Source organism: Silurus aristotelis (assembly GCF_946808225.1).
Source record: "Silurus aristotelis genome assembly, chromosome: 17".
Classification (NCBI taxonomy): domain Eukaryota; kingdom Metazoa; phylum Chordata; class Actinopteri; order Siluriformes; family Siluridae; genus Silurus; species Silurus aristotelis.
In genome coordinates, this window is record NC_139590.1 from 722,834 (window position 1) to 737,833 (window position 15,000).

At 42.4% G+C, this 15,000-nt stretch overlaps 1 protein-coding gene across 2 annotated transcripts in view; it reads left to right on the top strand.

Annotated features, from left to right (window-relative positions):
- The window catches only part of hsd3b7 (hydroxy-delta-5-steroid dehydrogenase, 3 beta- and steroid delta-isomerase), a 327,842-nt gene that overhangs the window by 292,592 nt on the left and 20,250 nt on the right, over positions 1–15,000 (top strand). Inside the window, exons 1-2 of one of the 2 annotated variants that reach the window (XM_083566756.1) lie at positions 6,676–6,899; positions 12,348–12,594. In XM_083566756.1, coding sequence (XP_083422882.1) covers positions 12,426–12,594 — 169 coding nt within the window. In that variant the 5' untranslated portion in view covers positions 6,676–6,899; positions 12,348–12,425. Of the gene's footprint in view, positions 1–6,675; positions 6,900–12,347; positions 12,595–15,000 lie in introns of those variants that run through there. The other variant, XM_083566757.1, reaches the window with a different exon arrangement.

A 15,000-nucleotide genomic window follows, 5' to 3' on the forward strand; every position in this document is an offset into this window, starting at 1 on the left:
TTTCCAGCAGCAGCTCTGTGGGACGAGAGACAGAACGATTCTCTCGTGTTTCAACTCTCATTATTGACTCCATCTTTAGCTCCGCCTTCTACACACAAAAACGAGCATAACGAAGTTCTGCTTTGGTAATCACCAAACACGCAAAACATGTATACTGTGATAATCCAGGAGAAGGTGTGAGGTCTTCTAGGATGTTGGAGCATGATGTAAAGCAGAGATGGTGCAAGGCCTCATAACTTATACCATCTACATCTACATATACCTCATATACACATCCACATGTGCCACTTCTCAGCATTGATCATGTGTGGTTTTGTGTGTGAGAGAAAAAACACCTTGTATGTAGGTTGAACACTTCCTGGAAGCTTCTGTGGAGAACCCAGACCCAGAAAAATGTTTCACAGTGAGAAATGATTGTCAAGAAGATCATTGTTAAGAGCGTCTGTTAATTTTTTAACCGAACCTTTTGAACATTTTTTTTATTATTTTTTTTTATTTATCTAAACCTGTCAGTAGTTGAACATTCACCTGAACCTCAACTGGGTTCTTCAGGGTTTCTTTATAGTTTCATTGAACAATTAAAGGTAGATATTTTTCTTCAGAGCTCTGCTTTGAAACCCAATGGAGCTCTTTTAGGAAACTGAACCGTTCAAGAACTTTTCTAAAAGCATGAAGAACCTTTAAAGAACCTTTTTTCATGGCTGAGTCGTTGGCCTTGAGTGTGGAATCAGCAACAGATGCAACACACACACACACACACACACACACACAAACGTGGAACTTTGACCCTGTTTGCATTTCTTTGAGACACAAAGTCCCTCGGGTTTATCTGGATGCCGTGTGTGTGAGATCAATGAGAATGTGTGTGTGTGTGTGTGTGTGTGTGTGTGTGTGTGTGTGTGTGTGTGTGTGTGTGTGTGACAAACCTAGCTCATGCTTTGCTCTATTTAAATCACATTTGCATTTTTTTTCCATTTCCTCTAAATTTGTCAGAACATTTTCTTGCTCATTTGGTATTCAAACGTCTTCTGAAAACAAATGAGAGGGAGAAGAACGGTGGAGAGATGTTTCTGGGAGAAGGTCTGAAATGAATGTATTGGGACACATGCCTTTTCCACCAATATGTGGTTCATCAACAAACTGTGGCACAAATGTTCCTGTCTTGAACTTGAACTAGGAGACCCAAACCTGTTCCAGTGTGAGGATGCTCATGTGTACATCTGCTTTCCGTGGGTTGGAAGATGTGAAAGATCTCCTGCTATAAAGCTCCAACTCTGTTACATGTTTCACACTGATACACATCAGTACCAGACATTACTAACATCCTTACAGCTCTAATGAACCTTCACAGAAATCTAGTAGATCATCAGAAGAGCAGGTTCATTAGAACAGTGGATGGAGACTAAATGTAGAATGAGATGTTCAATGCTCAGATGTTCTCTCTAAATCAGTGATCTGATGAAGTCACTAGTTAAATATTTTGGTTTGTTCTGATTCACTAGAACACACTGAACCTGCAGCTTCTCTTCCATCTGAACTTTAGTCTGTTATTTAATGGGTTTATTTTAGAGTCACTCCGACGTGATGAATTTGCCAGTAGACTTCAGTTCTCCTATGGGTGAAGTTTCATCCCAGCGCAGAATCAATCAACCAAAAATCATAAAATATTTAGTTTAAAAAGATTAGAATATAAACACCACCATGTCATTACATAAACTGGGCTTCTGCTCTGAGTGTAGATAAAAAGATCTCCAAAGTGCTGCTTCTCCTCCTAGCAGAAGAACGACACTATAAATGGTTGCTACCACACGGTTTATTTACAGGAGAAGATACGAGACGTATGTTTGTGTCATGTAATGTGAAACATTTTATTTATTATTTAATTAATAAAAGAATGCTTTCTTGTGCGAGAGTGAATTGTTTTATGGTTTGGGGGTCCCTGTGAAGTCAATCAGAGAGGCCTGGGGGGTTATCTGGCTCCTGGGGTGGTGTGTGTGTGTGTGTGTGTGTGTGTGTAAGGTATAGAGACTGGCTTGTGTTATCAGTTGAATGCTGCTTTAAAGTCAGCTAGAGAGGTCCGGGTTTGTCCTGCTTCGAGTCTTCAGGGGTGGGGGGATGGCAGGTGTGAGCTGTGGTGCTCATCCTTTGATTGAAATGCAGATGTCAAGAGTTAAAAGAATGTGTGGGACATGAAATCTAAATGATCCCTGCCCAGACATTACACGAGGAATAGACACAGTTTCCATAAAGTGGGCTGTGTGTGTACCTGTAACTCTTTGGTTTGTTGTACAAATGTTAGCAAAGTTGTAAATTGTGTGTGTACCAGGAATGTCTTCAGACAAGAAGGAAGCTATTAAATAAAATTGGATTCTAATCAGGAACTCAGACATGTAGATGAATAAGATAAAGTGCAGAAAATGACCTCAGCTTCCTGAATATGATATTGTAGATAAGAAACAATGAGCTCTTTCACATATTTGTCCACGCTGTAACCACTGACCATTCAGTTCACTTCAATTCATCTTTATTTATGTTGAGCTTTTCAAATCAAATCAAATCTAATTTTATTCATCACATACACATACATACAGGGTACGACATGCAGTGAAATGCTTTATACGACGGTCCGGAAAGAAGGGAATAGGGTGGGGAGAAAGAAGAAGAAAAAAAAAAAGCAGATAAATAAAGTATAAAAACTATATAAAATAAAATATAAGGTATAAAGGATACAGTGAGGAAAATAAGTATTTGAACACCCTGCTATTTTGCAAGTTCTTCCACTTAGAAATCATGGAGGGTCTGAAATTGTCATCGTAGGTGCATGTCCACTGTGAGAGACATAATCTAAAAAAAAAATCCAGAAATCACAATATATGATTTTTAAACTATTTATTTGTATGATGCAGCTGCAAATAAGTATTTGAACACCTGTCTATCAGCTAGAATTCTGACCCTCAAAGACCTGTTAGTCTGCCTTTAAAATGTCCACCTCCACTACATTTATTATCCTAAATTAGATGCACCTGTTTGAGGTCGTTAGCTGCATAAAGACACCTGTACACCCCATACAATCAGTAAGAATCCAACTACTAACATGGCCAAGACCAAAGAGCTGTCCAAAGACACTAGAGACAAAATTGTACACCTCCACAAGGCTGGAAAGGGCTACGGGGAAATTGCCAAGCAGCTTGGTGAAAAAAGGTCCACTGTTGGAGCAATCATTAGAAAATGGAAGAAGCTAAACATGACTGTCAATCTCCCTCGGACTGGGGCTCCATGCAAGATCTCACCTCGTGGGGTCTCAATGATCCTAAGGAAGGTGAGAAATCAGCCCAGAACTACACGGGAGGAGCTGGTCAATGACCTGAAAAGAGCTGGGACCACCGTTTCCAAGGTTACTGTTGGTAATACACTAAGACGTCATGGTTTGAAATCATGCATGGCACGGAAGGTTCCCCTGCTTAAACCAGCACATGTCCAGGCACGTCTTAAGTTTGCCAATGACCATTTGGATGATTCAGAGGAGTCATGGGAGAAAGTCATGTGGTCAGATGAGACCAAAATAGAACTTTTGGGTCATAATTCCACTAAACGTGTTTGGAGGAAGAAGAATGATGTGTACCATCCCAAGAACACCATCCCTACTGTAAAGCATGGGGGTGGTAGCATCATGCTTTGGGGCTGTTTTTCTGCACATGGGACAGGGCGACTGCACTGTATTAAGGAGAGGATGACCGGGGCCATGTATTGCGAGATTTTGGGGAACAACCTCCTTCCCTCAGTTAGAGCATTGAAGATGGGTCGAGGCTGGGTCTTCCAACATGACAATGACCCGAAGCACACAGCCAGGATAACCAAGGAGTGGCTCTGTAAGAGGCATATCAAGGTTCTGGCGTGGCCTAGCCAGTCTCCAGACCTAAACCCAATAGAGAATCTTTGGAGAATGCTCAAACTCCATGTTTCTCAGCGACAGGCCAGAAACCTGACTGATCTAGAGAAGATCTGTGTGGAGGAGTGGGCCAAAATCCCTCCTGCAGTGTGTGCAAACCTGGTGAAAAACTACAGGAAACGTTTGACCTCTGTAATTGCAAACAAAGGCTCCTGTACCAAATATTAACATTGACTTTCTCAGGTGTTCAAATACTTATTTGCAGCTGTATCATACAAATAAATAGTTAAAAAATCATACATTGTGATTTCTGAATGTTTTTTTTAGATTATGTCTCTCACAGTGGACATGCACCTACGATGACAATTTCAGACCCTCCATGATTTCTAAGTGGGAGAACTTGCAAAATAGCAGCGTGTTCAAATCCTTATTTTCCTCACTGTATATAAAGATATGTATGTAAACAAAGAGAAAAATGTATATACAAAGAAAATCCTTATGGCAGTAGACAGTGAAACAGTAAATAATGTGTACTAAAGTGTAAACAATATACAATTTTAGTGGTGGGTTGTCCATAAAGTGTCCGTGTGCGGTATGGTGTGGTATAAGGGTCCGTAAGTGTCCGTGTGTGGTATGGTGCGGTATAAAGTGTCCGTGTGCAGAATGGTGTGGTATAAAATAAATAAAATATAAAGTGCACTTTGCTGTGCGAGTCCAGAGTTTAAAGTGACGTGGTGCGAGAGGTGAGATCTGTACAGAGAAGAAGTGTGATGATGGAGAGGGTGGAACAGATTTTAGATCCTGGGTGTTTCCTGGTTTAAACACCGAATGGCCTGCGGGAAGAAGCTCCTCCTTATTCTCTCTGTGTTCGCTTTCAGGGAGCGGAAGCGTTTCCCTGAACGCAACAAAGAGAAGAGTCCATTGTTGGGATGGCTGAGGTCCTTCAAAATCTTCCTGGCTCTGGTCCTGCACCGTGTGCTGTAGATGTCCTGCAGGTCAGGGAGCTTCGTGTGGACCCTCTGGAGGGCTCGTCTGTCCTGCATGGTGCTGTTCCCAAACCAGGAAGCGATGCTACCCGTCAGGACGCTCTCAATGGTGCAGGTGTAGAAAGTCTTAAGCACCTGAGAGGGTAGTTTAAAGTCCCTTAAGCGTCTCAGATGGTACAGACGCTGCCGGGCTTCTTCACCAGGGTGTTAGTGTGACAGGACCAAGACAGATCCTGTGTGATGTGAACACCTAGGTACCGGAAACTGTCCACTCGCAGATGTTTAGCGGTTGGTATGACCGCTCCTGCTTTGTGCTGAAGTCCACGATCAACTCCTTAGTTTTGCTGACGTTCAGGAGAAGGTTGTTCTCCTGGCACCATCTCTCCAGGTTTTTAATCTCCTGTATGTAGGCTGTCTCGTCATTGTTGGAGATGAGGCTCACCACAACAGTGTCGTCAGCAAACTTGATGATGGTGGTGGAGTTGGATGTGGCCACACAGTCATATGTGTACAGCGAGTACAGCAGGGGGCTCAGAACACAACCTTGGGGAGCTCCAGTGCTGAGGATGAGGGTGGATGAGGTGTGTTTTTCCACCCGTACGGCTTGTGGTCTGTCTGTCAGGAAGTTAGAGATCCATTGACACAGCGGCAGGCTGAGTCTCAGGACCTCCAACTTAGAGGTGAGTGTGGAGGGAATTATGGTGTTAAATGCTGAACTGTAGTCCACAAACAACATCTTTGCATAATTCCCGTTTCTTTGGTCCAGGTGGCTCATCGTAGTGTTGAGGAGATGAGCAATGGCGTCCTCAGTAGAACGGTTCTGACGGTACGCAAACTGTAATGGGTCCAGTGTGTCCAGTAGTGATGCAGTGATGAAGTCTCTGACCAGTCTCTCGAAGCACTTCATCACTACTGAGGTCAAAGCTACAGGGCGATAGTCATTGAGGCAGGTGGGCTGGGGTTTCTTCGGGACAGGAACAATGGTGGACTGTTTAAAACATGAGGGGACAACAGAATGTTCCAGAGAGGGGTTGAATATCTCAGTGAACACCGGTGCTAGCTGGTCAGCGCAGGCTTTCAGAACCCGACCTGTGATGCCATCTGGTCCTGCTGCCTTCCTGGTATTCACTCTCTTGAATGCCCTCCTCGCGTCATGCTCCGAGATGGTGAACGTGTTCACCTCTCCGGCTCTCTCGGCGTGCACGCTGGTTGTGCCGCTAGCGTGGTTAGCTGCAGCCTCGAAACGAGCGAAAAAGGTATTTAGCTCGTCTGCCAGAGAAGCATCCGCATTCACCATTCTAAAGGGATGGTGTTTTATAGTCCGTTATTGTCCTTAGTCCCTGCCACAGGCTCCTAGAGCCACCATGAAGGCTCAGGCTCCATAGGCTCCTAAAACTTTTAACATGAAGATCGTCTCAGAGCAGCTTCACACAGATCATATGGTGATAAAAAAACACAGATTAAATCATTAGTTCCTGTTTGGTCATCAGACCTGTTTAGGTATGTGTTAGAGAAACCTGCAAGGAACATTCTCACAAGAACATCTCACCTCTTTAACCTGACAGAAACCAGGGATCAAACATCTAACTGAAGATCAGTTCCAGGAGATTATCTTCTTCACAACTGAGCTATTAGAGGAATCCTGACTTGGTCCTGCAGACACGATGTCTAACTCAAATCCATATCAGCTGTTGATGCTTTTTTCAGATTAGACGTCATGTGATGGTGGTGGTGGTGGTGGTGGTGGTGGTAAATGCAGCACGTGGACTCGGACTGTGTGAGGGGAAAAATGTGTCATAAATAAAGACGTTTATAAAACACTATACGTGTTTTATACACATAGGCTGAACGTCTGGAGGAACTAAAAAGGAACAGGTCAGGATTTGTGTTGGTTCTCCAGCTGGAGCTCGGTGCCATGGACAGGGAGGAGAAAGAACAAAGCCGTAGTGACTGAAACAGTGGGGTGGGGAGAGGAGATGAAGTAGAGCTGAACAATTCTCTCCAGAATCTTCACAGAGGAACAGGTCTGTGTCTGAGAGGAGCTCGTTCATTTATCTCAGCCTACTTGTTAAACTAATAATAGCCCAATGACGTGTTCGGAGCAGGAGAAAGGAAGCTGCAGGTCCAGACAGCATGAAGGATGAGGGGCAGGGTGGGTTTCTGTAGAATTCCTCTTGAGAATCTCCTAAGAAACACAAACACTCAGGACACGGGACACGGGACACACACACACACACACACACACACACACACACACACACACACACACACGTCATTTCTGTTTCTCAGAACCTTTTCTTCTTTGTCTCATCAATGGTGAGAGAGAGAGAGAGAGAGAGAGACAGAGAGACATAGAGAGACACAGAGAGAGAGAGAGACATGGAGAGACAGAGAGAAAAAGATACAGAGAGAGATACAGAGAGAGACAGAGAGACAGAGAGACATAGAGAGACACAGAGAGAGAGACATAGAGAGACATAGAGAGACATGGAGAGACAGAGAGAAAAAGATACAGAGAGAGAGACAGAGAGAGATACAGAGAGAGAGAGAGCGAGAGAGACATGGAGAGACAGAGAGAAAAAGATACAGAGAGAGAGAGAGTGAGAGATACAGAGAGAGAGAGAGAGAGACAGAGAGAGAGAGAGAGACATGGAGAGACATGGAGAAAAAGATACAGAGAGAGAGAGTGAGAGATACAGAGAGAGAGAGAGAGAGACAGAGAGAGAGAGAGAGACATGGAGAGACATGGAGAGACATGGAGAAAAAGATACAGAGAGAGAGAGTGAAAGATACAGAGAGAGAGAGGGAGAGAAAGAGGACGGAGGGAAGGAAGGAAGGAGTGTTTGTAGCTCCTGTAACATAATGAGATTTAATTTGATTCATTTTTCTGAAACATGCAAATGATGAAATAAATGGTAGAAACCGCCTGCAGTGGAAGAGAAATAAAACCCAGGAGCATGTAGTTATAGAGAAAAACACTGAGAGATTAACTTCATTACTGTCACACACACACACACACACACACACACACTTTCTGTGACATAACATTAGATTAGATTAGATTAGATTCAACTTTATTGTCATTACACAAGTACAAGGCAGTAAAATGCAGTTCAGGTGTAACCAGAAGTGTTTTCATGAGTCACATAAATAAATTAAATGTATTATAGAATTGAATGGAATACTAATAGAATATAAATCGATTGTTCAGGAGAGAAAATCACATAAGGAAGTTATAAACACACACATGACTGTAATAATGTAATAAAAAGGTTTTATTATTATATTTTTATTTATTATATTGTGAATAGAATTTAACATGTGGATTTGTAAATCACTACATTCTGTTTTTGTTAATTTTACACCGTGTCTTTACTTTATTACATCAGAGTTGTAGATTAATGCGTTTATTCATTCTTTTTATAACAGAAGTGAAAATTCCTTCGAGATCACACTCCATCCTGCTCTTTACTTCCTAATGAGGTGAAGATCTAACAGAAATAAAACATCTGAATTCATTCATACACACCGCGAAGTGTGTGTGTGTGTGTGTGTGTGTGTGTGTGTGGGTCACATGACATCTTGCGACACGCTTCATTAATTATTAACTGGATCTTCAGCTGTTGCTCAGAAGCTCAGAAGAGACGCGTGTTCACACTGGAGACTCCTTCTGTGTTCATCATTATAGAATTAGAACCATGTTCTTCTCCTCCAACACTCACACTGGAGACTCCTTCTGTTCATTAGAGAAGTATAGAAGAAGTGTTGAAAGATTTATGACCAAACTTTTGATGTCACCCATATGAGGATGGGTTCCCCTTTGAGTCTGGTTCCTCTCAAGGTTTCTTCCTCATATCATCTAAGGGAGTTTTTCCTTGCCACTGTCGCCACGGCTGCTCATCAGGGACAAACGCACACCATTCACCTTCACTGTTGTTTTCTGTAAAGCTGCTTTGAGACAATGTCTGTTGTGAAAAGCGCTATACAAATAAACTTGACTTGACTTGACTTGACTTGACTATAGAATCAGCTTCTCCTCACAGGGGCTCTGATCTGCTCATCAGGAGCAACACTTTGAACATTGTACAAAATTTCTACATTCTTCAATCAGCGCTGGATTTCTGTACAGATGTTTTGTTTTGTTTCTGTTTAAACTTCACAAATAAACAGAAATGAATTGATGATGAAAAACTCGAATCCTGAAGTGTGTAGTGACTCGTTTACAAGCCCCGAGTGTTCATTATACACACACACACACACACACACGCGCGCGCGCATTTCGTTTAAATGATTATTTGTATAAAAACGTGAACAAACGGAAAGAAGAAGAAACCTGATGTTTTTCCTCTGCGCTGTAATTCAGCTTTTACCAAATTCTACTGTTTATTTCTCAACTGCGTGTGTTTAAGTGTGTGTGTGTGTGTGTGTGTGTGTGTGTGTGTGTGTGTGTGTGTGCGCGCGCCTGCGCCTGCGCCTCCGCGCGTATGGCAAGCCAAAAGGGTCAGAATTACGCCTTAGTTTAAACGCGTTAACATTCAAAACATTATAAGCGTTAATATTTTAAACAGTAAAATCCGCCGTTGTGATCACAAAAGCCGTAAAAAAGCGCTCGAGTAATACGTAAATGACGCCGTATTTGACGCTGTTTGGTGTACAAGAAAAGCGCCGCTTTTCACGCGCTTCATATTGTCGAGTGACGGTGTAAAAAACGGTGTTTTGGTTGCACAGCACGCGCGCGTCTTTTACGGCGTTTTTATTCTAGTATAATGAGTCACCACCCGTTAATTTCCAAAGCCAGTAATATTGAACTGTTCTCATCCAATCAACGATGATCAGAAGCAGACCGCACCAATTCAGCACAGATCATTTGTGATAATCCAATAATTCCTACGAGTTCTTTTCCATTCAATAAGAAGAAAAATCCAGTTCGCTTGAAAATGAACAGAAGAAACGTAATTTTACACTGCAAGCGAACATTAAAGCGGGTAAAAGTAAATAAGATTTTTGCAGCGTCAAAAAGTGACAATTCCTGCTGCCAGTTGGTGGCGCTATAACCAGCATTCTTAAATCAGCTTTCTTCTCTAAACATAATCCTAAGGCTTCATGTACTTAATGTACACAGAAGTTATTAGCAATTTCCTGTCCTTTTATTCGCCATCAGTGTTTGCCACAGCTGAACAACCAGGGCTGATCCTCACTGAAGTCCTAATGCCTGCAGATTCCAACCTGGCTGCTGATTTTGATGCATTTCTGAGTATTTTAAGACCCCAAAAGTGCCCAAACTGTGGAAGGGTGTAAAAAATCCCCTTTTTAGCATAGAAACTTTAAAAGTGGGTTGTCTAGGTGCTCTCACTCTGCACCTTCTCTGACCGATCGGTCCACCACCACTTGAATTACAGAACATCTCAAAGCTTTATAAAATAAATAAATAAATAAATAAATTATTATATACAACTGCAATCAGAAATATTCACCCCCTCACCTCAATAGACAAAACACAGTGATGTTGATGCAAGATAATGAAAAAAACAAAAACAAAAAAATGTGTGAAATAACAAACAATATTTATTGCTACATATTTGAGTTGTTTTGACAACAGAAGTCGACTTAACTTTGAAGTTCAAATGAAAATTGTGAGTCTTGTAGCACATGAGCATGTGCAGTATTATTCAACCCCCAGCTTCAGTACCTTGTGGAGCGCAATTTAGTTTTTATAACTTCTAACAAGCGTTTTCGATAAGTGCTGACAAGCTTCTTCCACCTCTCGATTGGAACCTTTGCCCGTTCTTCACGTGCAAAAGCCTCTAACTCAGTGATGTTTGACGGCTTCCGTGCTGCAACTGCCTTCTTCAAATCCCACCAAAGATTTTCAATTGGATTTAAATCTGGTGACTGAGAAGACCACTCCAGGACACTCCAGCATCTTTTCCCCAACCAAGCTTTGGTTGATTTGGAGGTGTGCTTTGGATCATTGTCTTGCTGGAAGATCCAATGATCACCAAGGTTTAATTTGTCAACAAAAGGCATCACGTTCTTCTTCAAAATGACCTGGTATTTCGGGGAATCCATGATGCCAGTTCCTGCAGCAGAAAAACAGCCCCACATCATTATTGACCCTCCACCGTGCTTGACCATGGGGATGGTATTCTTCTGGTCATAAGCCTGATTTTTTGCACGCCAGACATACCGCTGGTCCATATGTCCAAAAAGTTCCAGTTTGTTTTCATCAGTCCATAGAACTATCTCCCAGAACTCTGTAATTTTATCCAAATTCCTCCTGGCATATTCTAGTCGACTCCTGATGTTCTTTAAGGTCAAGAGTGGAGTGCGGCCATGAAGTCCTTGATTATCCAGTGCACGTCTTCTAGTTGCCACTGAAGCACTTGTACCAGCCTTCATCATGTCATCCTGTAGCCGTCTTGCAGTCACACTGGGGTTTATCTTAGCTGTCCTGACTAAGTTGCTAAGGGCCCTTGATGAAATTGTGAGCTTTCTTCCACGGCCAGGCAGGTTTGCAGCTGTTCCACAAGTTTTAAACTTCCTTATAACGCTCCCAATGGTGTCTGTTGGAATGTTAAATCTTTTGGAAATCTTCTTATACCCAAAGCCCTTCAGATGTGATGAAATAAATCTCTCTTGAAATGATCTGATTTTAATGAGAAAACATTACCAAGTCACGTTTTCATATTTAAAGTCTCCCTGTACATTCTTACAATGCAAAGGAAATGCAAATGTCCTAATCATGTCATTGGGTACATATTTATCAGATCAGGAACTTCCCAGTTTATTGAGGACTTGAGTTGATCTTTATTACAGTAGTTGAAATATCAGATCCGACACTCTGTATTAAACATAACAAAGTGGTCATTCTGGTGTCTGAATAAAGATTTTACTCCAAGCTAGATGATGCAGGTAAACCTTGAATTTCAATACGATATAATAATATAGTCATAGGCTTGTATTTTAATAAACATTTTATAACCCAAAAGATTTACGGTGCAAAATTCTTGTTATTTACTTTTACCCGCTTTAATGTTCGCTTGCAGCGTAAAATTACGTTTCTTCTGTTCATTTTCAAGCGAACTGGATTTTTCTGCTTATTGAATGGAAAAGAACTCGTACGAATCTCTTGTGTACTAAACGGCGTCATTTAAAACTAAACGTACGTATTTCTCGCGCGCTTTTTACGGCGTGTGCGATCACGACGGCGTATTTAACGGCGCCAACACTGTTTTAAATATTAACACTTAGAATGTTTTGAATGTTAACGGGTTTAACCTAAGGCGTAATTCTGACCCTTTTGGCTTGCCATACGCGCGCGCGTGTGCGTGTGTGTGCGCGTGCGCGTGCGCGTGCGACTCCAGAGGGATCCTGACCAAACGTCCATATGTGACGAGCTGGGAGTGAGAACGTTTTGTCGTCTCCATCCTGATCTCCTCCCTCCTGATCTCCTCCCTCTATTTTAAATCCAGATCGTATCGCTGAAGTTCTTCACTCCTCCAGAAGCCGAGCAGCACGCGCCCAGCGGAATCTCCGTGCAGGGAAACATCATGAGCAGCGAGAATCACGAGAACCTCAGGCTGGTTTACCTCCTGACAGGAGGGTGTGGATTTCTGGGGCAGCACCTGCTGAATGTTCTTCTGGAGAAAGAAGACAATGTGAAAGAGATCCGGGTCTTCGATAAGCACATCGACCCCAGCCTGGTGGACCTCAGCACAGGTGAGGGGGGCAGGAGATTTGGCTTTGGGGGGACACGGTCATTCATGTACAGGGGGGGTGAGAGGACACCATTATCTTCTACACCTTTAATGTGTATAAAGATTGTTCACCTGGAGAGCTTTCTCTCTGGGTCAGAGATGTTTGGGTTCAGAGATGATGGTACCACTCCAACGACAGGTAGCGTTTTGGTAGCCTTTCTCATGAAAAAGCTGAAGTGGAGAATAAACTGGAGAACTTTGAACTCTTGGCTAACAGAATGTAAGAGCAGAACTAGTTCTTTGAGGGATCACTTGAAAACCTCAGACATGTTGGTGCTGGAAGAACACCTGGAGAAGGTGATTGTGGGGGCTTTTCCTGGAAGTGAGGGGTGTTTATGCGTCTATACATGGATGTATTTTCGTACCATCAGATGTTACACATTCAAACCCCCCAAAAAAGGGTAACGTTTACGTTTCTCCCGTTTTCCCTTTTCAGATAAACATCAGAACAACAAATTATTTCATGTAAATCATCATTTCCTTTAATCTTCAACTCACAGATTTAAAAGGGACAAAATCATGACGAACATTTATATTGATCATTTCTTTCTTTGGTCTGATGTTAAAAGCGCTGAATTAATGAGATGAAACAGTTGAGTCTAAAAATAAAGTCTTTAAATTGATGGTTGATAATAAAGCTGATGTTTCAGAGCTGCACCACTGCGACCACACCGTCGGGTTTCAACCAGTTTCAACCAGCGTGTGTGAAAACGACTCTCGGAATTTACTCGTACAATCACTGTAGAATTGGATGAGATGAAATGAGATCTGATATAAATATATAATTAAACCTGTTACAGGAGCATGAAGGTGCAGTGCATAAGTACACTTCAAGGCTCTTCTCTGTTCTGGCACCGAGGTGGTGGAATGAACTTCTCCTAGATGTCCGTACAGCAGAGTCCCTGATTATCTTCAAGCGACGGCTGAAGACCTTCATCTTCCTGAAACACTTAAATTAGCACTTTCCAAGTTTGTAGAATTCCAGAGTTATATTGATATGAAGTGTGTAATCTGGTGTACAGTGTAGATTTATTCATTACTACAGACTCACAGCACTTTAGAACATCGCTCTGGATAAGAGCTTCTGCTACATGCTGTAAATGTAAATGTTACAATAATAATGTATGAGGTGCAGTTGTGAAGATAAACACAGAAGGTGGTGAAACACACACTTACTTACATAGTGTTCCTGAAGATATCTTCTCTGCTCTGATCTGATCTCCATCTGATCCAAACCTCCATCAGATCTGCTGAACGCTAAGAACCAACAATCTGCTGCCACCAGATCATGTGTGTGTGTGTGTGTGTGTGTGTGTGTGTGTGTGTGTGTAAAACACACAGAAGTCTTCTGTAGTCTGTGTTAATCTGCAGCTGCAGCAGATTGGTGTAGTTTACAAGCCTGTGGGTGGTCTGCTGCTGTGAAGTTCAGCTCCTGCTCCTCCTGTAGAAGTGTGAAGGTGGAGAGGAAAGACTTTTGTCCTCGGTGATGTTGATTGCTCTGTTGGTGTTTCTGGAGCGGTAGATCCTATGCAGTGTTGGTAAAGCTGTTCCAGCGATGGTTCAGGCAGCTGTAGAACATTATCATCATAAGAGGTGAGAGGGAGAGATGAGGTGAGATGTGTGTGATAAGATGTGAGAGTAAGAGATGAGATGTGAGCTTGGTGGTGTTGAAGAGGTGCTGGATGATTGTGGAACTACTGCAGGAGTGATGAGGGAGACAGATAGAAAGGTTCTTGGTGTAACATCTGGAAATAGAAAGGAAGTTAGAGTAATAAAGGATGGAGATGGAAATGTGTTGACTAGTGAGGAGAGTGTGTTGAGAAGGTGGAGGGAGTATTTTTAACAGCTGATGATTGAGGAAAATGAGAGAGAGAGAAGGTTGGATGGTGTGGAGATGTGAAGCAGGATGTAGATAGGATTAGTAAGGAGGAAGTGAGAGCAGCAATTAAGAGGATGAAGAATGGAAAGTCGGTTGGACCAGATGACATACCGGTAGAAGCGTGGAGATGTTTAGGAGAGATTCAGTGGAGTTTTTACCCAGATTGTTTACCAGGATTCTGGAAGGTGAGAAGATGCCTGAGGAATGGAGAAGGAGTGTGCTGGTACTGATCTTTAAGAATAAGGGAGATGTGCAGATCTGCAGTAACTACAGGGGAATTAAGTTGATCAGTCACACCATGAAGTTCTGGGAAAGAGTAGTGGAAGCCAGGTTGAGAGAAGAGGTGACCATCTGTGAGCAGCAGTATGGTTTCATGCAGAGGAAGAGCACCACAGATGAATTATTTGCTTTGAGAATGTTGATGGAGAAGTATAGAGAAGGACAGAAGGAGTTGCATTATGTGTTTGTGGATTTAGAGAAAGCGTACGA